Source organism: Labrus bergylta, chromosome 4 (genome assembly GCF_963930695.1).
Source record: "Labrus bergylta chromosome 4, fLabBer1.1, whole genome shotgun sequence".
Lineage (NCBI taxonomy): Eukaryota > Metazoa > Chordata > Actinopteri > Labriformes > Labridae > Labrus > Labrus bergylta.
In genome coordinates, this window is record NC_089198.1 from 24,608,488 (window position 1) to 24,632,215 (window position 23,728).

At 41.5% G+C, this 23,728-nt stretch overlaps 1 protein-coding gene and 1 pseudogene across 1 annotated transcript; both read left to right on the forward strand.

Annotated features, from left to right (window-relative positions):
* Positions 1–9,456: 9,456 nt before the first annotated feature.
* Positions 9,457–11,759, forward strand: LOC109999589 (aquaporin-1). Its single transcript, XM_065954202.1, has 4 exons — positions 9,457–9,889; positions 10,589–10,750; positions 10,984–11,064; positions 11,264–11,759. Exons 1-4 carry the CDS (start codon positions 9,527–9,529, stop codon positions 11,441–11,443), a joined length of 786 nt encoding a protein of 261 aa, XP_065810274.1. The 5' UTR covers positions 9,457–9,526; the 3' UTR covers positions 11,444–11,759.
* Positions 11,760–17,742: 5,983 nt separating this feature from the next.
* LOC109999588 (aquaporin-1-like) lies at positions 17,743–23,671 on the forward strand (annotated as a pseudogene).
* The last annotated feature ends 57 nt before the right edge of the window (positions 23,672–23,728 follow it).

Below are 23,728 nucleotides of genomic sequence, written 5' to 3' on the forward strand. Positions count from 1 at the left end.
CTGTGTTTTGAGATGCATGCTGGTTATATAACAGACAATCCAGTCTGGGTCATCTCAGCAGCTCATTGACCCAAAGCTGCTAAGTAGCAGCAGTCTCATGATTGTGATTTGCTATCTAAGGTTACTCTTGGGGAATAGAAGCCTTTGAAGGAAGTCGTTCACCGGGGATGATTTCAGTGTTTGCAGTGGTGTGAGGGTGTGAGGGTGTGTATTTTGGGTGTTTTTTGTGGTGTGAAATTCATGGATCCAAGTCCTGGCAAATCATTGAATCTGTCATTCGGCTCTTTGGTCTCTGTCTTTTGTCACACACTTGCAGCTCAATTCAACTCGTGTGAGGTCCTTGTTTAGACAGAACTTTCTTTATCCTGGCCATCAATATATCTACTAAGGAAAAAATGGACCAACTTTGCCACTAGGTTTCTTTTGTTGCCTCAACAAATAAAATAAATTAAATAAATTAAATAAATATAGAGCACACAATAGTTCAAAAGTGTCATATTTTCTTTGTTATGGATATTTTCTTCCTTTGGACGAAAAAAAAAAAAACATGTGAGCAAGCTGTAATTAGATAAGTTTGAGCAATTAGTAAAATGAGTTCCTCACTGTCACAGACAGTTCCACGGGTCACTGGATTTCTGTGCTGTCCATGCTCCACAACCCTGAACCCTGTCGGTGTGTTTGTTCAACTACAAACCCACAGTTTCTCTTACAAACACGTACAGCATGCGTCAGGTTTGATTCTAAATTTCCCTTATTCAGGTCAATATACTGGAAGGAGTGTGGCAAGGAAGAGGGACTGACATTAGGAAGTCATAAAACGGCCTAAGCTATGATGACTCTCTCCTATCAAGCTTTTATTGTATTTGCTTGTGCTGTTCATTGTGGAGAAGTATGACAATGTAAAGCCATTCAAATGTATTGAAACAGATTACAAAGTATTACATGTCATGTCACCCGCAGTTCATGTAAAATGTAATGCTTTTAATGTAAAATGGATGATGAATTGACCCACTTTCTCCTTGTGCTATTGGTTTTATTTTTGTAGACTTTTCACTTAAACACTTTCATGCATTCTTGTCTTTGAATGCATGAATGTTGTGATAATGCTGATAAACAAAGAAACTAGAAAAAAAAAAACTCTTACACTCTTGCTAAAAAAAAGTATTTAGGGAAAGAAAAAAGGAACCCCTGCCTCTCACATCCACCCAACAGTGAGTTTCAGATACTATCAGGTAGCTGCCGATTCAAAGGTTGTTGTACTGAAGCAAACACTGACACTCTGGGAAATGGAACAATTTCTGTGCAAACCATTTTCTATTTGCAATAAAGTCACTTGAACACACCTCATTTTACTGAAGGAAAAAGGTATGAAAACTGTGTTCCATACGTCATTGAGGATTTCATGTTGCCAATCTTTGCTACTTTAACTGCAGGTTGTTCAGTTTTTTACACCTTATAATAACGTCACAGCTACAACCTCTGTTTAAGCTTTGTGTCACTTTTGACCCTAAAACCCAAACAAACTTATGTGATGACGAGGCCCCCCCATGACCTTGGCATTTACTCTCTGCTGTTACATCATTCTGTTCCATTAGCATGAAATTAGTCACATTTCGAGAGCATTCATTTCAACACTCGCATAGATCAATGACAAAGAAGGTCTTGCTGTGTTAATATTCTCCGCATTCTTCCACAAGGCTAAGGTGAGCGTGTGTGATAATGCACACACACCCTTTTCACACATACGGAAATCTCCTGAAAAACTCCAGAGATTTGGCTACCTGGAGGTTCTTTAGGCCATGTGTGAACGCAATCAGCCGCATTTTTCACTTAGACTTTACCCGGAGTTTCTCCGGCCAGACCCCTAGTGTTTTATCCGCAGAATATCCGAGTGAGCTGATGTCTGAACGCGGCTGAATATACTCTGGAGATTTCAATTTGAGCCAATAGGAAGAGAATGACATTTATACAGTGACCGGCTAAAGCAAGGGTGGCCAACCAGTCAGAGACTAAGAGCCACATTTTTGCTGTCTTACTGCAAAGAGCCACATCATACACACATACTCCTCCTCCACGTTCCTCTCTATTTCTCTCTCAAACACACAGATTTAAAATTTAAAAATAACAATAGCCTTGACACTCACAGACACACCCTCACACAGACACACACACACACACACACACACACACACACACCCTCACACACACAGACACACACACACACACACACACACACACCCTCACACAGACACACACACACACCCTCACACAGACACACACACACACACACACACACACACACACACACACACACACACCCTCACACAGACACACACACACACCCTCACACAGACACAGACACACACACACACACACACACCCTCACACAGACACACACACACCCTCACACAGACACACACACACCCTCACACAGACACACACACACACCCTCACACAGACAGACACATACCTCTGCTCAGCCACATTTACTGTATATGTCACACACCACAGGCCAGTCACTGTCAACAAGGAACATTATGTGCACTGTCTCACACACACAAACTCTCAGTTCAACCAAGTCCACAAACAGAAATATAACAATTTACAATAGCATCAATAACAAAATGCGTGATTTTTTATCTTACTATGCATGTTGCTTCTTTGTGGGACTTCTGGCATTCCTTGCCTTGAACAATCCTCTTCAAATCTGGCTTGCATTCCGCTGTGGCCACTCGAAGCAATTCTTTCACATGTGTGTCTGTCAGAACAGATCAATGTTTTGATTTCACGTGTTTCAGGGTAGAAAACACAGACTCGCAGACGTATGTTGACCCAAACATTAACAGTAGCTTGAGCGCAGCCCGTTTGACATTGGGGTATTTTTCCATTGGCACACTCTTCCAGAACTCCATGGTTCCTTCACTTAGAACAGGTTTCAGTTGGTCCTCCTCACAAAGATCGATCATCTCCAACTCGGCCGCTGCCTCGTCTGTGACTAGCGGGGCTTTCAAACAGTCCGTCTCTGCATTAAACGGGTCGACGAGGAACGTAATCTGTGGCCTTTTCAGCTGTAGGTCACAGAACCGGGTCACAAAGCTTTCGTGAAGGTTTTCAACCAGTGTTGCATATCTGGCTGTTTGCTTTTTCAGGGCGGCACTGGTGGCTTGCCCGCTTGCTTTTAGCAGTGCGCGAAAATGCGCTAATTCTCCTTTTTGAATACGTGTCTTGAACAGCTTCAGTTTGTTGACAAACGCAAACACACTTTGCACCAGGTCAGGCAGCATTTTTAACTTACCCTGCAGATCCAGGTTCAGTCTGTGCAGATGACACAGCATGTCGACCAAAAAGGCCAGATCCATAATCCACTTGGCGTCGGAAAGCTCGGGGTAGTCCTTGTCCTTCTCTTCCATGAATAGTTTCACGGCATCCAAAAGCTCAAAGAAGCGAGAAAGCACCTTGCCTTTAGACAGCCACCTCACAGTGCAGTGCAGCGGCAGGTCACCTGGAAGCCCTTGGTCCAGTTCGGTGATGAGATTCTTAAATTGCCTGTGGTTCAGTGCGTGTGTGCGGATGTAGTTGACGATTTCCATCACAGGCTTCATGACGTGGTCTAAATTCAGTGATTTAGACACCAGTTACTCCCAGTGAATGATGCAGTGGAAATTCCAAAACTTGGGAAATGTGTTGTCAGCTTTGCACAGCCCCACAAGCCCGTTCACAGATCCGATCATAGATGGCGCTCCATCTGTGGCTATTGCAGTTAGCTTCGGTACTGGCAGATTTGCTTTCACAAATGCAGCCATCATTGTTTCTTTCACATCGATGCCACGGGTTCTGTCCTTTAATGGCACAATATCAAGGATTTCTTCTTTTATCACACAATTTTTCGACACAGATCGTGCAAATATTGCCAACTAAGGCTTGTCTTGAATGTCACAAGACTCATCTAATGCGACACTAAAATACTCGCATGTTTGAAGATCAGAGTGCAACTGCGATTCAATTGCGATGTTAATGTCCGATATTCTGTGTTCAACAGTGTGGCGGGACAGTTGGATGTCTGATATCATTCGTTTTAGTTTGTCGTTTTCTGGAGACAAGATTTCAACCATGTCACTGAGGCATTTTTTAATGAACTCCCCTTCATTGTATCGCTTTTTAGCTCGTGCTATGTTCCAAGCCAGTTGATACGATGCAAGCGTTACGATCTCTGAGTGCTTCGTAATTTTCTGGAACAACTGTGTCTGCTTTTCTGCCTGATTTTTCAAACTTGTTAACTTGTGCTTGCGAAGCTCAGTACCTTTTGGAAATTCCTGCTCGATGTTAGCATGGAGTGAGCTGAAGTGACGCTGAAGATTTGAAGCCTTGAAAGGCGCTAATGACGCCTGGCATATAAGGCAGAATGGCTTGCCATTACGTTGAACGAAGAAATATAAACTCTCCCACTCTGTTAAAAACGTCCTGTGTTCATCTTCATATTTTCGTTTTGCTGTGCATTTTTTCCCTGCCATTTTCAGAGCGAACTTGGCTTGTTTCACACAAATTGTTTACTCAACAATAAGGCCCTCCCTCCTTCGAAGCTGATTGGTTCGCAGGCATTTTTGTGATTGGCTCGCAGGCTACATCAAAATTAGACATGTTGTCATGCCCTCATACTGACGGGCAAGGGCAATTTTTAACACAAACACAATGGATGGGCCTAACGTTACAACAACAAAAAAGAACACACAAAATTCTATATGAACTGAGGAGCCGCATGAGACTGGGCAAAGAGCCGCATGCGGCTTGGGAGCCGCGGGTTGGCCAGGCCTGGGCTAAAGTGTCTGCCCGCGACCACTGCGATCTCCGTGCACGTAATTAAACGGCTGCATTATGTTCTCTGTTCATCATTTTGTTGTTCTCCTCTCTTTTGTGAATGTTGTCATTCCATTGGATTACACATTGATATAAAGGCTAATAATCTCATTATAACGTCGTGTAGCGGACTCTGTTGCTATGGCCGCTACTTCCGCGCTGTTTATTTACATCACGTCTGACGTTGGGAAATCCCCCCGCGCCCCCTCCCCTCTGACAGGGAAAGTCCCCCGCTGTGAGGAGCATATGTGAACGGCTAGGTCGGGAGAATCTCCGGAGAAGTCCTCCTGTAAATATCTAGATATTATCCGGAGTGCATATGTGAAAACGGCTATAGTGAGTCGTTTGGAAGGGGGAAAGTTAGAAACGACTCGGGAGCAACCTGATGATCAAATCGTTAACGTTCCTGTAAAGCACTAAATAGAGGATTAGATAATAGATGATGAATACAAAGAGAACAGTCGCTGCGATATTGTATTCATGGATCCTTGTGTGATAATCCACTCAAATCAAAACTTTCGAAAGTATTCTGGTGATATAACAAAATATCTTTGATAAGTTACTTTGGCAGCCTAGACTGCATCAACATGTCAAAAACAAAGTGGTCATGTGGGGAGAGGGAGAGAGAGTGATATGCCATTAAAACTGAGAAATCACTGGTGGCGCAGTGGCACAGTGGTTAGTGCGCGCATCCCATGTATGGAGGCTGTCGTCTCAAGCGGGTGGCCGGGGTTCACTTCCCACCTGTGGCCTCCTTCCAGCATGTCATTCCCCTCTCTCTCTCCCTGATTTCCGACTCTATCCACTGTCTTATCTCTCCATTAAAGGCACAAAAAGCCCAAAAATAAATCTTAAAAAAAACTGAGAAATCACGTTACATGTTATTTGGGTTATGCAACTCTTACAATATTGCTCTTGTCATGCATCAGGAAAAAATGCAGCAGGTATTCTTATACAAATATTTGCGTAATACGATAAGCTTTTTATTCTTAAAAGAATATCTTGAACGTGCCTGCAAAAAGCCAAAGCAAAAAACATACTTTGGTGAGCAGTTACTTTTATGAATTGACATTTTCTGCAATACTGCAATACAACATGTCACATTTCTGTCCAATACTTAACAGTCAAGCCTGCTCCCTATATTATACATTTGTTCAAAGACTGTAGATCCAAACAGCCTGATAAAAATGGCATCCTTCGGCAACCTGTTCTTTTACGTCATTTACAAACTGGTACCATCCAACTAGAAATACAGTATTCTACAAACAACTTTCCACTATTTCATAAGGTTATGATGAAGCACTCATTTTCTACTCATAGTCTACCTGTTAATCTTAAAATTAAGCCCTACATGGAGTTTAAATCTAGATCAAAATGTGGTGACAGGCTTTGAATACAGACTTCTGACATTAATGATTGAGTTTTCTGTGATGGTGCAAATGGAGTTGTTGTGTTCAAAGAGACATTTTCTTTGATAAAAAAATACTTATATTTTTTCACTATCATCACTCAGAATAACCACCACTTTCTTAAAGTTTCTGATTGGCTAAGTCAGCCAAGTAGTGACATTACCTGGTAACACCTCGTTAATTACTGATCACTTGCCATTCGTTATATTTCTTGTGCATCGTACATGTACAGCTACATGCTAAGAGTGAATTAAGTAATACAGGGGCGCTGACAGTGATCAGCTGACGATCGAAATTCACATGACATTAATTTCAATTTAATGCAAATGCTGCAAAAAAAAAAAAGTAAGCCGACTGCAGTTTGTACAGAACAACGCGGCATGCCTGGCTCTACACAATTTCCATATAGCACTAACAAGTTGATGACAAGATGACATCTTCGCTTCCTACTTGCAACATGGAAATTATTGCAATTCAAAACATCTTTATAACAATACAGTCAGTTAAAACAGAATTTAGAATCACATGCATATGCCACCAGACAAGCAACAGCAGGCCGGTTTTATCTACCCAAAGCAAACACCAACTTCCTTCAACGTACAGTATTATGCAGAGCAATGAAAACATGGAATTCTTTACCATTGCTATTGACTAAATTAACACAACAATCGATTTTTAAAAAGAAAACAAAAAAACACCTCAGGGCATCATATCTACAAGATATGCACAAAGGTGTTGGTCATTACTTCGCTTATTTTAACCTCTTGTGTTTGACATTATTATAGTTGACAAGAATTGATTGTTATGACTTTTGTATTGTATTTTCTAAAAATGTATTGTGTAAACTAGTTTTGTAATGTCCTCTTCTAAATGTGATGGTTTGTGTGGACTATTGTCCTTAATTATTTTTTTCAACTGTACATTTTATATTCATGTCAATGGTTTAATGTGAACCCCAGGAATAGCTGATGGGGATCCTTACAAATAAACAAATAAATAAATAAATGCTTAAGTGTATCCTGATAAACTACTGTAAAGCTCGGGTTACAGTTTAGCAGCTCTTCCATTCAATATTTTGTGCCAAGCTAAAGAAGATCTTTCATATTTCCTTACTGACAGACAGTGAATCATACAGTACAATATGTGCGTTGCAGGTGTTACAAATGTCACTATATTTATGCTGAATAAACTTGAGTTTTCAACAGTCATCAACATATTACAATGTTGAAATCACATCAAACTAAAAACATGACGATATTCAATTCCTGGAAAGCAAGATTTTCTTAAAGGTTTTGAATTTGTAACTCAGCATCAGGAATGTGCCAGAGCTGCAGAGAGTACGAGCTGGAACAGTTAATAACTAAACGGTCATAAATTTGTTGAAAGACTGAACACTTTCCCTCAATTGTCTTCGATGCTGCTTAAAAACACGGAGATGTCCTGTGTTGCAATGGCACAATTAGTCACAACTGAATGTGCTGGGCTGTGGTAGTCGAGTATTACACAAGTCACATTTGTTGGTATAGGAACACTCACTTATTATCCTTCAAAATTATCATGTTTCAATGTGACCCCGCTTAAACATTAATAACGACCAAAGGTAAAATGAAACATTAAAGCGGCCTGGCGGCTGTTTGCCAGCAATCCCCCACCCTCCTTTTGAATTGAGAGCCAGGTGCAACAGGCAGCTCATTTCCCAAAGTTGATGTTTTACCCATAGACTGTAAAAATGATGGACGGGACAAGCTCCCCGGTGGAGTGAAGCTTTTATTTTTAAAGCTCCCACTGCTGACTGGCTGCAGTATAGGTCATAAACCTCCTCAATGATAACAGATGGGATGTGGGTCAAACTGTGAAGTTAAAATACTCCAACAGCAGAGAGTAAATGCCATAGTCATGGGGGGGCCTCGTCATCACATAAGTTTGTTTGGGTTTTAGAGTCAAAAGTGACACAAATCTTAAACAGAGGTTGTAGCTGTGACGTCATTATAAGGCGTTAAAAACTGTACAACCTGCAGTTAAAGTTATTTGAGGTTGAAAAACGGGATATGGAATATGTCAGACTAGCTGCTTTGCCTAAATGAAGATACAAAAAACAATTGATTTACTGTTCACTTAAATATATTAGAAAAACAGACATGAATTACATTGCAAACTATCAGTTTCTAACAAAATACAACATATCTTACCACCTGTAGTCTACGGTTTGTGGTGCTAACCTAGCTTAAATATAGCTTAAATATAGAACGATTTCGGCAAAAACAGAGGACCCAGCAGCCCACGGACCCTACTGCGCAGACTCTGGCTCCAACATCGCAAGATGGAAGTGCCCGTAAGTGGCGTATTTTGACTCCAAGAACGTTGAGTGGGAACAGCTACAGTGCGCACCCACTGGTTTTTACCATGCTCTTAAACACATGTAATTATTATTTAACAAACATGATTTTATTCAACAGGTAGATGTTGCTCCGACTTGAAATGCCTCCCATTTTTTTAGACTAAATTACCCCTGGAATTAAAACAAATACGAAGAAATGCTGCATTTTAAATGTGTTGTTTTTGTTTTCTTTTTTGTATCACTGTTTCTTTGGAAAAACAGTGAGAAAGCATGTGAGGTGGCATTTGGGTGGTCTTTCTTGTAAAAGCTTGAGTTCTTCTGTCGGGAAGGAGTGAGACCTCAAATAAGTGTTTGGGAGTAGTCTGCCTCCTCTCTGACTCTCCTTTATGTGCTGTCAGTCATCCATGGTGTGATTAAGTCCATTAGAGTCATAGACATAAGTGTGCAAAGTTAAAAATAAATACACATTTATAGCTGAATCACAAACACAAATTGGGCAATCTAACTTTTGCAATTCGACTGGTTTTAAAGAAGGATTATTTTCTAGAATAAAACTCAAAGAGAAGGGCTGCAGTTAAACTTGATTCTAACACGGAAGGAAACTTTTCCTTCAGACACGGCTATTTCTGATCCCAGTTGTGTACTATTAACAGAAGTCCAAAGACCAGCTCCCAGTGCACAGGGAGGTACTGGGAGAGGGGCCGGAGGACAGGGAGAGGAGGAGGGGGGTGAGGGAGCAGAGGGAGGGAAGCAAGAGACGACTCTTTTGGATTTCTCATTAATTCAGTGTGGCCCTCTCTTTCAGTTTTTTTAAGCCCGCCCACTGACCATTATCAGCCGGAGCCTTATATATGCTGCCTGTCGCTGTTGTTTGTGAGTACACACACTTTCCACAGCTCAAACCTACAACCCCACTGCCAGCAACATGAGGGAGTTCAAGAGCAAGGATTTCTGGAGGGCCGTCCTGGCTGAACTGGTTGGCATGACCCTTTTTATTTTCCTCAGCTTGGCCACAGCTATTGGGAACAGCAACAACAAAATGCCAGACCAGGAGGTGAAGGTGGCTCTGGGCTTCGGACTGGCCATCGCCACACTTGCTCAAAGTTTAGGCCACATCAGCGGGGCCCACCTGAATCCTGCAGTCACCCTCGGGATGCTCGCCAGCTGCCAGATCAGCGTGTTCAAGGCTGTCATGTACATCATAGCCCAGATGCTAGGTTCTGCTCTGGCCAGTGGCATTATGTTTGGAGCACGTCCAGACACCAATAAATCACTTGGGCTGAATTCTGTGAGTATACCTTTTCATTTCACTTTTTTTGACAGAACATGTGATGATCTGAGCTTTAAAACATCCTAAGAAACAAGAATCCCTGCAATGTGATGCATTCAGTATTTAAAGCCCCTTTGTGGTCTAAAGTTTACCTCAAACTTTGGGATTTACAAGGATTTAGACCCTAAGTTTGGCTGTGTTTGCTTTGTTCTTTGAACATTTTTGCTATGGCTGAATATTGAAAAGTGATGACACATTAATTTAGCACACCACACAGCAACAGCTGAGAGAATCTGCAAATAAAAACATGCAATGTCAACTTTTTGAGATTTTTCCACAGCTGTTTTGGCAAGTTCTACCCCTCCCCAAACAAAGCAACACTTTTCTTAAATGAAATGTAATGAGTAACATCAGCTGAGTTATATCTGCAGAAAAGAAAATTTAATAGCAGGATGATATCTGCTCTTTGGGGGGTAAACTGTACAACCCCACACGATGAGAGTAACAACAGTGGATCACAATGATCAGCCCCTGTAGGAAAAAAAATGAAAAACGTAATGTGTCACTTTGGACTCTCTGCCAAATTTCTGTCAGCCTTAAAGAATGGTATGCCAGCAGCAGCAAGCAGTGGAGACTAAATGGGAAGTGGTTGTTATGGGAAACCATCCATCTGACCGACACAGACTTACAAACTGTTGTTGTTTTTGATTCTCGCAGCTCAATGGTGTCACTCCCGGCCAAGGTGTGGGCATCGAGCTCCTGGCAACCTTCCAGTTGGTGCTGTGTGTCATTGCAGTCACTGATAAAAGGCGGCGTGATGTCAGCGGCTCAGCACCCTTGGCCATTGGCCTCTCGGTCTGCCTTGGACACTTGGCTGCGGTAAGTTGCAACTATACCCAACGCAGTGTAATGCTTATCTCAGATTATGCACAGCACATTTGAGCAATGCAAACAAACAGCAGATATGTTGGAGCTCTTAGAGGGATAGAATTTCATGCTTTTTTTATACTGTTTAAGGTTGAACCCACTCGCCCCTGCCAGTTTCTATTGAACCAGCAGACCATGTAGCTGAAGATATCCTCTTATGTTTTCTTCTCTGTTGCTGATTACAGATCAGCTACACAGGCTGTGGCATCAATCCCGCTCGCTCTTTTGGTCCGGCTTTGATCCTGAGCGATTTCACAAACCACTGGGTAAGTCAGGGGAGAGGGAGGCTCACATTTTTTTCTGCATGCATATCACATGTGGTGCTTAAATAATAATTTAATAAGCATAACTGCCAGATGACTCACTAGTTAATTCTATTGACTTTGAATTAGCTTGCCTCAAACATTGACAGACATTCTAACTGTGAAACAAAGGCCAGAGATTGATCAAAGTTATCCATTGCAGGTGTACTGGGTTGGGCCGATGTGTGGCGGAGTAGCAGCAGCCCTTATTTACGACTTCCTGCTGTCTCCAAAATTTGATGACTTCCCCGAGCGCGTAAAGGTCCTTGTCAGTGGCCCAGTCGGCGACTATGACGTCAACGGAGGCAATGACACTACAACTGTGGAAATGTCGTCAAAATAGTGACAATACAGCACCAGTCAGTTAGTTCTACTGAATATGTTTATACTATTGTAAAAAGAAAATGCGCTTGAATATAGTTTAGTGTTTTGTGCTATTTTGAAATATACATGAGGATTGCAGTAGAGGGTCAGCAAATGTCTTTTTCTAACTCACTCCACAAAAATGTTCTTCCCTTTCTTTATCAGTATTCAAGAATGAGCCATGTTTTTGTATACTTTATCTGCCTGTCACTTTTTTTCTGATGGATGAAGTATTGTATGTACCCCTAAAATGTCTCTCACTTTTTTAAGTAAATAAAACACTTGTTGTTAACAAATGTCGCTTGATGTGTTTTCTTGTTATTTAGCCACAACATGTCAATGTTTTAATCTCCAAAGACATTGGACATTTATCTTTTCCTAAATCATTGAAAACTCTCTCTTGAACTATAGTGTGGCAGCACTATGTATCTTTAAAAGTGATTTGTTTAAGAGACAAATATGTTGAGTGTGTTTGTTTTTTAACATTTGCTCAAGATCTTTGTTCAAGATCTTTGTTTGTTGTTCAAGATTTGTGCCACATTTAAAAACAAAAAAAGTTGACCAAAGTGCATTAAAATCAACTTAATAAAACACTAAGGCCAATTTAAAGACGATTGGACATAAAATAGTAAGAAGTGTTTACACTAACACTAAAGAAAAGGAATTCATTGTGTTTTAGGTTTGATTTAAAACAGGCAGTGTGGGGCGCTGGTGGCGCAGTGGTTAGTGTGCGCGCCAGGTTCAAATCCCACCTGTGGCTCCTTTCCCGCACGTCATACCCCACTCTCTCTCTCCCTGACTTCAAACTCTATCCAGTGTCCAAAAAGCCCAAAAATAAATCTTTAAAAAGACAATAAAACAGGCAGTGTGGGGGAGAAAGCTGAACATGTTGGGGCAGAGGGTTCCATTGCTTTGGAGCTGCCACTGAAAAGACTCAGTCACTCCTGAGCTTCAGCTTTTACCACGAGACCGCCAGAAGCAACTGGTCTGTATCTGAGTGTCCTTGATAAAAGATGTGCTTTTAAAAGATCTCAAGGCTAGGTTGGAGCTAGCCCATTTAATGGTTTAAATGTTGAAAATAACATCTTAAAAAGTAATCCTGGAAACACATGGTGGGCAAGTGATTAGAGGCCAGAATAGGGGAGATGTGCTCACAATACTTTTACCAGTAAAAAGGCAAGGAGCACCATTATAGCATTATGAACCAACCAAGGAGAGTAAGATTCTTGGCTCAAGTCAAAGTCAAGTGCATTACAATAGTTGAGACTGGAGGGGTGTTTCAAATTTAAATTCAAATTCAAATCCAAATTCACTCAAAAAACTTAATTTGTCCCTGGGGGGCAATTTAAAGGCACACAGAGCAGTAAATTAACAACAGTGCAGGTAGACGAAGACCTAACATATAAGGTGTCAATTTAAATATAACTTAAAGCTTAAACTTAACTTAAAATACAAAATAAATAAAAAGAGTAGATATAAGTGGACAGTGATTGGAACAGATGTATACAGAACTATATGTAGTAGTGAACAGATGTAAACAGATTTTTGTGGAAGACATACATGCGTGTGGTAAGCATAGCAATGGAAAGACACATTAACTTTACAGTATAGATCAATGATCAACCCTGTATCGCTGAATATGGCATTTCCACTGGTGTCAACTTAAGTTACGAGAAAAAACAAAAAGCATGGTCAACTCTTTGACATCTTACAAATATTAGGCACTCAGTCATTCTTGCAATTTTCTTTTTTTTCCGTACCACCTAGCTGTCTTAGCTGATTGATAGATAGCTGCCCTCGCTCATGTTTTCATCAGGGGAAGCACCAGATGGCAGCCTGCCAGGCTGATGAGAGTTCCTCCCCGGTTGTAAAGAAGAAGCGTACAGGGGATTTTTATGAATTGCCCTTTCTCTGATTCCAGGAAAAGTTTTATGTTAAGTATAAAACCCATTATGGCTCAGATTGCTTACGCTATAGACGGAGACATTTGGCCTTAGTAGGGTTTTTGGAGGTCTGACCATGAGGCAAACTTGTAGGGCACTTGAGCTGAAGTAGAGTGTGCCCACAGACGTGTTCAATTTGGCCATGAACATATCCTTTTTCAGCAAAGGTTTTTGGTAGAAATTAAGAGCAAAGACACCATGAACAGTCACCCTCTTTGCAACAGCACTTAGATACCTCTTCTGAAACAGTAATTGGAGCAACAACAAAAAAACTCCAGAAAACACAATCATATACATGCAGGACACCTGCATATTTATTTCAGGCTTCATTACAGCTATATTGCTTCAAGTGGCTTTGAATGTAATATAAGAAAGATCATCATTGGTCATGGAACAGATGGCTCATTTATAAGATCCAGCCTTGCATGGTAAAAAGCAGCAGTCCTCAATTCTTTTGAATGGAGCCAGGCTGGTGAGGAAGCAGGAGTAAAAATCTTGTGCTGCAGCAAAAGAAATAAAAATAAAATAACTCAGGCTTTTCCACCCAAATTGTTGAATCTGGCTTGGCGTTTGTTATAAAGCAACATGACGTAACCTGGAGAGACTTTGCAGTGGCTGATCAAATATGTGCAAGAAAAAATTCTTTGTGGCTTTATTTCTACATTTACCTTAAAATATGGGCCAAAAGATAAACTACTGCCTTTATGATATCGTTCCGTAAGTGTAAACCTGGTGTCAGAGTGACCTACTTTGCAGTGTTTTATAAGCATTCAAACTTGGTAATCAGAGATAAGAATGAGAACTCAGACTGTTTCTAACACGATGTTTTTCTGCTGCTCTTTCTGTTTTTGCACGACATATGATTTTCATTTATTTTAAGCAACAGTGAGGTACAAGCCTTTGATGTTTCAAGTACCGTTTAACTCCGCCTAACAGACAAGCGTACATATTGATTATATACTTGACTTGCTCCCATTTCTGCATGGTTGAATTCTGTGTTCATCCTATAATCTCTGAGGGCCAGAACACAATAACAATCCTCTCAGGGCTTCTTCAGAACACCTGCATCTGGATGTTATTTATATCTCGAGATGACGAACAGCATTTGTGTCCTATTTACATGTAAAAGCCAGGGGAGTGAACATCACTGATGAGAGGATGACTTTATCCCAACGTTTTTGTATACATTAAATCCTCATAAACCAGGAAGAATTTGGTCAATTGAAACCATCATTCTGTCTGACCAGCTGATAGGACAAAGACATTGATTCAACAAAGCTTTTTAATTAGTCGAAACATTAGTAAACGTCCCTGAGTGAAGAATGAGTAATCAGACATTTGAAACATTTAACAAAATACTGTTATTATGATGTAAAACTACTTAATTGAAATATATTTGGTAAATAACATCAGATAACTTAGCATTCAACACAGGAACACTGGATTTAAACACGAATAATGTATTTTCATTGCATGTTTAGCTGACTTTTTTTTAACCTGCTCACAGAGCTCAAAGCGCTCACAGCTCTCAGTTGAAAATTGTGTAACTTTTGGAACAGCCCCAAGGTCACTTCTTCCTCAACGTCCAATCGATATCAGGAAGGGCCGCAACCTGTGGGCTTTGTCAACAACGATGGCGGAGAAGAAACTAATCTGGCTCGTCTGTTCGAGGGAACAATTTCCAGGTCGATAGGGCTGCTGCTAATGCCAGGACAATATTCATTTTCATTGTTTTAATGTTTTCTTGGCTGTTTATCCTTGAATGAAGGCAAATATTATGCACATGGAGCAATCTGAAACACACCTAATGGTCACTACCAAAGGAAGTGGTAGTTGGCTAGGAACTTCCGTAACCTAGCAACAATAAGCGCCGGTGAGAAGCACTCTGAAACTGGGGGTGTGAGTGCTGCCAGGGCAAAAAAGGGACATAGTGGACAAAGGCCCAGACACTGTTTTCATCACAAAAGGAAAGCCAAAAGGAAGAAATGTGTCTTCTGTTTTAAACATTAAAGAGTGAAGGTGGTGAGCTGTTCCATTGGTTAGGGGCAGATACTGTGAAGACTCAATCAGCCCTCACAGACATCAAGGAGCAGCGGATTGTTTGACCTTAGAGCTCCAGCTGGAGTATGGACATGAAGAAGTTCGGCTAGATAAGGTGGTGCCAAATGAAGCCAAAATACCCTCCTCAATAGAAGCTGATATGAATGGAGTCATTTTAACCCAGAGTCTGTGCAGTAGGGATTGGCTCGTGGAGCCATGGTACTGCTGTCCCACCCCGTCAGCTAACCAAAACACACATTTTACTAACAGATAAAACGGCAGAAATCCAGAATTAAAAGGACGCTTAATAGAAAAATTAACACACGGACAGAAATCAACTTGATGGGAACTAACTTAAATGACAGAAACCATGTTCTATTAACTATATCTGACGTGTATTTAGATTTTATAGATTGACCCATGTCTGACCCCCTCTGTTTGAACAGAGGAGGCGGGCTATTGACCAAAGCTGCAGCCACTCAGTAGGAGAGGAGCGCCTAATTTTTTTTTGGCTTCATTTCGTAGAGCTGTCATGTCGTCCACCTTTCTATACAGTCTATTAGGGCTTTCACACTTGCAGAAATCTCCTGAAAAAATTAAGGTTATATCCCAGAGAAGCCGTATATATGAACGCAAACAGCCAATTGCTAGCCATAAGCGTGATTGACTTGTAGCATTTAAGAATCATTTAACTTTTTACTGTTGACTTTTTATGTGTTTTTTTCAATGTCAATCCCTATTGGACGTTTTTGTTGTTGTTACATTTTCTGACTTATAACTGTGGCTGATAATTATCCTTTAGCTCCCTTTCAATTAGTCAACTGATGCAGAATAGATCACATCCTGAGTGTACATCTTGTGCAGAGCTGAGGTTTTTGCGTCAAGGCTCTGACCTCTTCACTCTCTGAAAGAGGAAAGTCTGAGCTGAGGGCACACACAGACACAAACACACACACACACATACACACACACACACACCCCACACTAGACTCAGAGCTTACATGTGTGTGAAGGGGCGGAAGGCAACAGCATAGAGACATTATCAGACGTGCACGTACCATGAGTTGATATCCAACAAATGAAAAGTGAAGGATTTGCAGGGCCCAGAAAGCTGGTCTCCCTCATGGGATTAGAAATCATATATTTACTGTCAGTTTCTCTCTCTTTTCATATGTTTTATTGTATGCATTTTTATTACTACTCCTCTTTCTTTTAGAAATAAATCCTACAACATCTGAATTATGTTATCATCAGTCATCTCATCTTAACTACAAATATTATGGAGTCAAAACTGCAATATATATCCCTATACTATGCTCTGAAATGTTTCAAACAGGCTCTAACAAATCTCTGACAGAGGATTTAAACAGTGTTATAATTTGGAAAGAGAAATAAATGATAGATAGAGATATTTGCTGTAGCTGTGCAAGTAAAGCAACATTTCTCTGATAAAAGTGAAAGAGTTAACTCTTGTCAGAGTTAAAGGTGATTCTTTGCAGTCTTATCCTTTTTTATACCAATTGACAAGAAGACCAGGAGCAGCGTGCCCTTTTGACCTCTTTGTCCGTTCACACAGAAAAAAAATAGTAGAATCGGAGGCTGGTTTCCTTGTTGTGAATTCAAAAGGTCCCATATCCTTCTCACTGGCATGCTGCTGATGTTCACTTCAATGTGGCCAGCTCTGTGTGACACAGGCTCAGAATAGAAGAAGAAGAAGATTTAAAGATAGGGATTCACAAAGAGCTTCTAAATGTAATGGGGAGTGAGTGTCCTTCACATATCTGATGGATGTTCGTCAGACCTTTATTATCTCATGTGCCTGGATAAAAGCCAACTTATATTGAAAGGGTTTTATAAATTTAGTATGCATTGCATTTGATTAAAGTCCTGAACATTTTGGAAGAAAACCATACTTTCAATTACATTACAGCGGTAATAATAAAAAATGTACATTTACATTTGGCTTGAGCATGGGTTATGTCATGCATGCAAACTGCTGATGGCTGCAGGTTTTGTATGTACATATTCTAAAACTTTGCTCTTTTTCTGATAATTCAAAAAGGGTTCAGGTCATTTAACTCTTTATGTGAAGAGGTTTTCTATGTCATTTCCTCTTTCGTTGTTATGGTGTTAAATGAGTTGTGAACAAGCAGCACCGCCTTCTGTTAAACTGGAAAAGCACTAACAGAGCATGCGACATGGAGGTCATGTGTGTCTCTCATCTGCTTCTAATCAGGCCTGATTATTTAAACACACACACAGCATTACTGATGTTTTCAAATTGGCTGCAGGTGAAACCACATCCCTGCCTTAGCAACAATCTTTGGTCAGCAGGCTGCCCAAAAATCTGCCTCTGTGACTTGAGTCTGACACTTTCCAGGTAGTCATGTCAGAAATCAGAATGTGGGCATTTTGGAGGGCAATCCTGGCCGAGCTCGTGGGAATGACCATTTTTGTCTTCATCGGCCTCTCAGCCGCAAAAATAACTCTAACCCTGACCAGGAGATAAAAGTAGCTTTAGCATTCGGCTTAGCATTTGCCACACTAGCTCAGTGTACAGGTCACGTTAGCGGCGCCCACCTGAGTCCTGCAATCACCCTGGGCCTGCTGGCCAGCTGCCAGATGAGCATCGTCAGAGCCGTTTTTTACGTAACCGCTCAGATGTTGGGAGCAGTGGCTGGCAGTGCCATTGTGTATGGTATCAAACCTCAAACAACAGATTCACTCAGTGTTAATAAGGTATGGTGGAGTCAATGTGTGTCCAATTTTCCTGAGTAATGTTTTCATTAATGAACTACATGTACTGCTCAGGCTGAGTGACATTTGGGGAATTGGCTGACTACTTTCTTTGTGAAAATTAAAAAGCTCACGGTCCCAAATTTGTGTGTCAGATTTTCATTATCACTTCTTGTTTGCTGCATGCAACAAAGACAGACCTTTTATCAGGATGTGTATGCATTTTCTGCAGAAAGAATCAGTCAGGCAGCTGAATTCTTAGAGCATCATCTGATAGTTTTCCTTAACATGATAAGTTTCCTGTTAGATATTTGGGCTTCTTTATTCAAGAGTCAGGCAATAATAGTTGCTTGAAGTATGATGTGTTTGTACAGAAAGCAGTGTTGGGCCACGCAGGCTTAGAACAGTCAAGCAATGGACTTGGGCCTGCACCTCTGTAAAAGCCTCATTTGAGTTATTCACTGAGATCACAAAGAGGCCTAAAAGGACTCTTAATCCCAGAATCCCCTGCGGTACTTCACACCTACGTGTGAAGTAAAGGGGGGGCCGGAACCTCTCTCTCCTCATTGGAGGGGACCTGAGGTAGACCCCCATGGAGCAGGCCAGGCTACAAAACTCCAAGACTTCCATTGCTCGCTCTCTTTTCACGCGCTGACCTTCGGTGCTCGGAGACCCAAGAAGAGCTCCTGTTTCCTGCAACAATCTTCCTTTGTTTTAAGTTTTTGGCGCGCAGGTAATCCGCGGCCGGCAGTGTTCTAAATTCCGAGCTCGGATTGTCCAGTGAACGCATCTCAGTTTCTCGGAGAGCGTCAGACTATAACAGATTATCAGAAAGATAACGGTCTTATTCCGTCCTGCAACGAAAGGACATCAACGGACATCTTTCCACTCGACGGAGAACCAACGAAGCCGCTCTCGCCGTAAGGGACCCTCGCCGCCATCAGACGCCTCTGCACCAGGACGGACAGAAGATCTGTTCCATCGCCGGACTCTTTTCCTTTCACCAATCGCGGACAAAGCGATTCACAAGTGAGGCTTAATTAGGTCTGGGCAGAATTAGCTTTAGAGAGTGTTTTTAACAATTGTTGATTGAAGCAGAAACTGTAATTTTTATCTTTGTTGGACCTGCTTCCTGAGTTTTAACTGTTTAAAACTCTTGTTGTTGTTTCGGACCGCTGCGTCCTATATGTGTTTAGCGTAACAGCGTTATAACCGGGTATTACTCCTCTGATCAGAAAGGCCAGTGTAAGCTGTATTAACTTGAATTCAGCTATTGGTTTGTTTCTGTGAATGAAGGGAATTACTCCGAGTTGTGGCGCGGGAGTCGGACTGTGATCCGGCCTCTTCAGGCACGCATTTCTCTTTTATTCTCTTTTATTTCCCCTTCTACGCACACACATACACACATATTCCTGTGTAAACGTACATCTGGAGACCAACTCCACCACCGCGCCATTACGCACAGAGATCTATACACTCGCGGCTATCCAGACGCCTCAGAGACACAGATTGTGTAGGGCCGAACTCAGTCTCTTTTAGACCTTAAGGCCACATTTAGGCCTTTGTTAGGTGTGTGCCATCGGAAGGGCGACCACGTGGGACGAAGTAATCTTCCCCCCCCCTTCTCTCTCCCTTTCATCCACACGTGCACGCACCCAGGTCTTTGTTAGGTTTGCGCCATCGTGAACGACCACGAGGGTACGAAGCCATCTCCCCCCCTTTCTTCTTCCCTCTTTCTCTCTCTCTCTCTCTCTCTCACACACACACACACACACACACACACACACACACACACACACACACACACACACACACACACACACACACACACACACACACACACACCTACATTCACACCCCTTCCACAAGCCTTTGCTTGATAATGTTTGTTGCTTAGATTAGTTTATAATAGTTATTTGTTTAATTAAGTTCATTGATTTTGGATTGATGTTGCTTTGTTTAAATAAATTCTGTTATAATTTAAGAGAGCAGTTGTTTGTGGTTACTGGTGTATTTACATTGTGATATAAGCTGGGTGCGAAGGCTTTGTGTACGGATTTCACGCCTTCAATTTATTAAATATAGTTATTCATTATTAATAATATTAGTAATTAAATAACTAATTTGAGACTGATTTGAGTGATATTTTGGTTATATTTACCTGATTACAGGTTGGTGCCCCAAAACGAGATTAAACATAGTTTAATGATATTTTATTTATATTATTAATAATAAGTATAATAAGTATAATTATTAAAGAATATAACCAAAGTTGACTTGATACAACCCCAACAAATGGTGCCCCGTGTGAGGCCTTCAATAAACCAGCTTTATTGCACTGTTAATGCACAGTAATCCAAACTTAAAATCCTAAAAAGGATCCTTCGGAAGAAAATTATATTTTCTTTAAATTTTTGTGGTTTAAGCAAAGCAGACATCAAGCTGTGGCTTAGTTGTGTTTTATGTTGTTAGTCAAATGGTTAGGCCGGTACCTAGACAAAGCCAGCCTATTAGTGAGATTGCACTAGGGCTCCTGCTTAGTGGCTGGATCATCACGGCCGTGGTGGCATACGTAATGTATAAATACATTAGGAAACTGCAGGCCAAACTAGACTCAATCATGCTCATCCAGCCGCGTTTCACACAGACTAAGACCACTCCACTGGTAGACTCCGGCCTAGTCTAGGAGTAAGTCCTAACAACCTCCACGGTTCTTTCTTACCCTGTCCTCCCCTCTACTTTACCTTCACGTTACCTTATTGTTTTACCTTTTCCATGTCAAAGAATGTGCCCTGAGTAACGAAGCTTTGCTAATGCCTAGTTATGTTTTATGCCTAGCTTTAGACATAGTTAGACAGTCTGCCCAGACTTTGCCTCAGTGTCTGCCCAGACCGAAAGCCTCTCAAAATGTATGGACTTTTGGCTCACTAACTATTTGAAAATTTGTCTCCTCACGCATGGACTGTTGGCCCTATTTGCCCTAAAGACTGCGACCCGCAATCCCATTCTTCAGGACAAAGGGGGGATGTTGGGCCACGCAGGCTTAGAACAGTCAAGCAATGGACTTGGGCCTGCACCTCTGTAAAAGCCTCATTTGAGTTATTCACTGAGATCACAAAGAGGCCTAAAAGGACTCTTAATCCCAGAATCCCCTGCGGTACTTCACACCTACGTGTGAAGTAAAGGGGGGGCCGGAACCTCTCTCTCCTCATTGGAGGGGACCTGAGGTAGACCCCCATGGAGCAGGCCAGGCTACAAAACTCCAAGACTTCCATTGCTCGCTCTCTTTTCACGCGCTGACCTTCGGTGCTCGGAGACCCAAGAAGAGCTCCTGTTTCCTGCAACAATCTTCCTTTGTTTTAAGTTTTTGGCGCGCAGGTAATCCGCGGCCGGCAGTGTTCTAAATTCCGAGCTCGGATTGTCCAGTGAACGCATCTCAGTTTCTCGGAGAGCGTCAGACTATAACAGATTATCAGAAAGATAACGGTCTTATTCCGTCCTGCAACGAAAGGACATCAACGGACATCTTTCCACTCGACGGAGAACCAACGAAGCCGCTCTCGCCGTAAGGGACCCTCGCCGCCATCAGACGCCTCTGCACCAGGACGGACAGAAGATCTGTTCCATCGCCGGACTCTTTTCCTTTCACCAATCGCGGACAAAGCGATTCACAAGTGAGGCTTAATTAGGTCTGGGCAGAATTAGCTTTAGAGAGTGTTTTTAACAATTGTTGATTGAAGCAGAAACTGTAATTTTTATCTTTGTTGGACCTGCTTCCTGAGTTTTAACTGTTTAAAACTCTTGTTGTTGTTTCGGACCGCTGCGTCCTATATGTGTTTAGCGTAACAGCGTTATAACCGGGTATTACTCCTCTGATCAGAAAGGCCAGTGTAAGCTGTATTAACTTGAATTCAGCTATTGGTTTGTTTCTGTGAATGAAGGGAATTACTCCGAGTTGTGGCGCGGGAGTCGGACTGTGATCCGGCCTCTTCAGGCACGCATTTCTCTTTTATTCTCTTTTATTTCCCCTTCTACGCACACACATACACACATATTCCTGTGTAAACGTACATCTGGAGACCAACTCCACCACCGCGCCATTACGCACAGAGATCTATACACTCGCGGCTATCCAGACGCCTCAGAGACACAGATTGTGTAGGGCCGAACTCAGTCTCTTTTAGACCTTAAGGCCACATTTAGGCCTTTGTTAGGTGTGTGCCATCGGAAGGGCGACCACGTGGGACGAAGTAATCTTCCCCCCCCCTTCTCTCTCCCTTTCATCCACACGTGCACGCACCCAGGTCTTTGTTAGGTTTGCGCCATCGTGAACGACCACGAGGGTACGAAGCCATCTCCCCCCCTTTCTTCTTCCCTCTTTCTCTCTCTCTCTCTCTCTCTCACACACACACACACACACACACACACACACACACACACACACACACACACACACACACACACACACACACACACACACACACACACACACACACACACCTACATTCACACCCCTTCCACAAGCCTTTGCTTGATAATGTTTGTTGCTTAGATTAGTTTATAATAGTTATTTGTTTAATTAAGTTCATTGATTTTGGATTGATGTTGCTTTGTTTAAATAAATTCTGTTATAATTTAAGAGAGCAGTTGTTTGTGGTTACTGGTGTATTTACATTGTGATATAAGCTGGGTGCGAAGGCTTTGTGTACGGATTTCACGCCTTCAATTTATTAAATATAGTTATTCATTATTAATAATATTAGTAATTAAATAACTAATTTGAGACTGATTTGAGTGATATTTTGGTTATATTTACCTGATTACAGGTTGGTGCCCCAAAACGAGATTAAACATAGTTTAATGATATTTTATTTATATTATTAATAATAAGTATAATAAGTATAATTATTAAAGAATATAACCAAAGTTGACTTGATACAACCCCAACAGCAGCATAGTAAGTTTCATGTTTAGATATTTTTTAATAATTGTTTAATGCTAAAGTGGGTGCAGAATGATCCCCAAATCATCATCATAAACTGTTCATCCATAGAAAATAAGAAGCAGTGTGTTTTCTCTTCTTTTGCAGCTAAATGGAATCAGCCCAGGTCAAGGATTCAGTGTAGAATTCCTGCTCACACTTCAACTTGTCCTGTGTGTTCTTGCTGTCATGGACAAAAGGCGAGGTGTAAATGGATTTGCACCTCTTGCCATCGGACTGTCAGTTGGGCTGGGACATCTTGCAGGAGTGAATGTGTATACTGTATGTTAAAAAGATTTCCGCCCTCCTTAATTTGGAAAATGGTTTCTCCATCTCATTGGAACCAGATACAATGGATTGGCATGGGATGAACTGGCTGTAAATCAGGTCTGTGTGTAATCTGCTGATGCATAGCCAGAAATGTAAGTGGTGTTTTCCTTTCCTCTGGTTTACAGATCAGCTACACAGGATGCGGAATCAACCCGGCCTGGTCGTTTGGGCCTGCAGTCATAAACAGGTCCTTTGAGAATCATTGAGTATGGATTTTAAGACTTAAAATCCAATA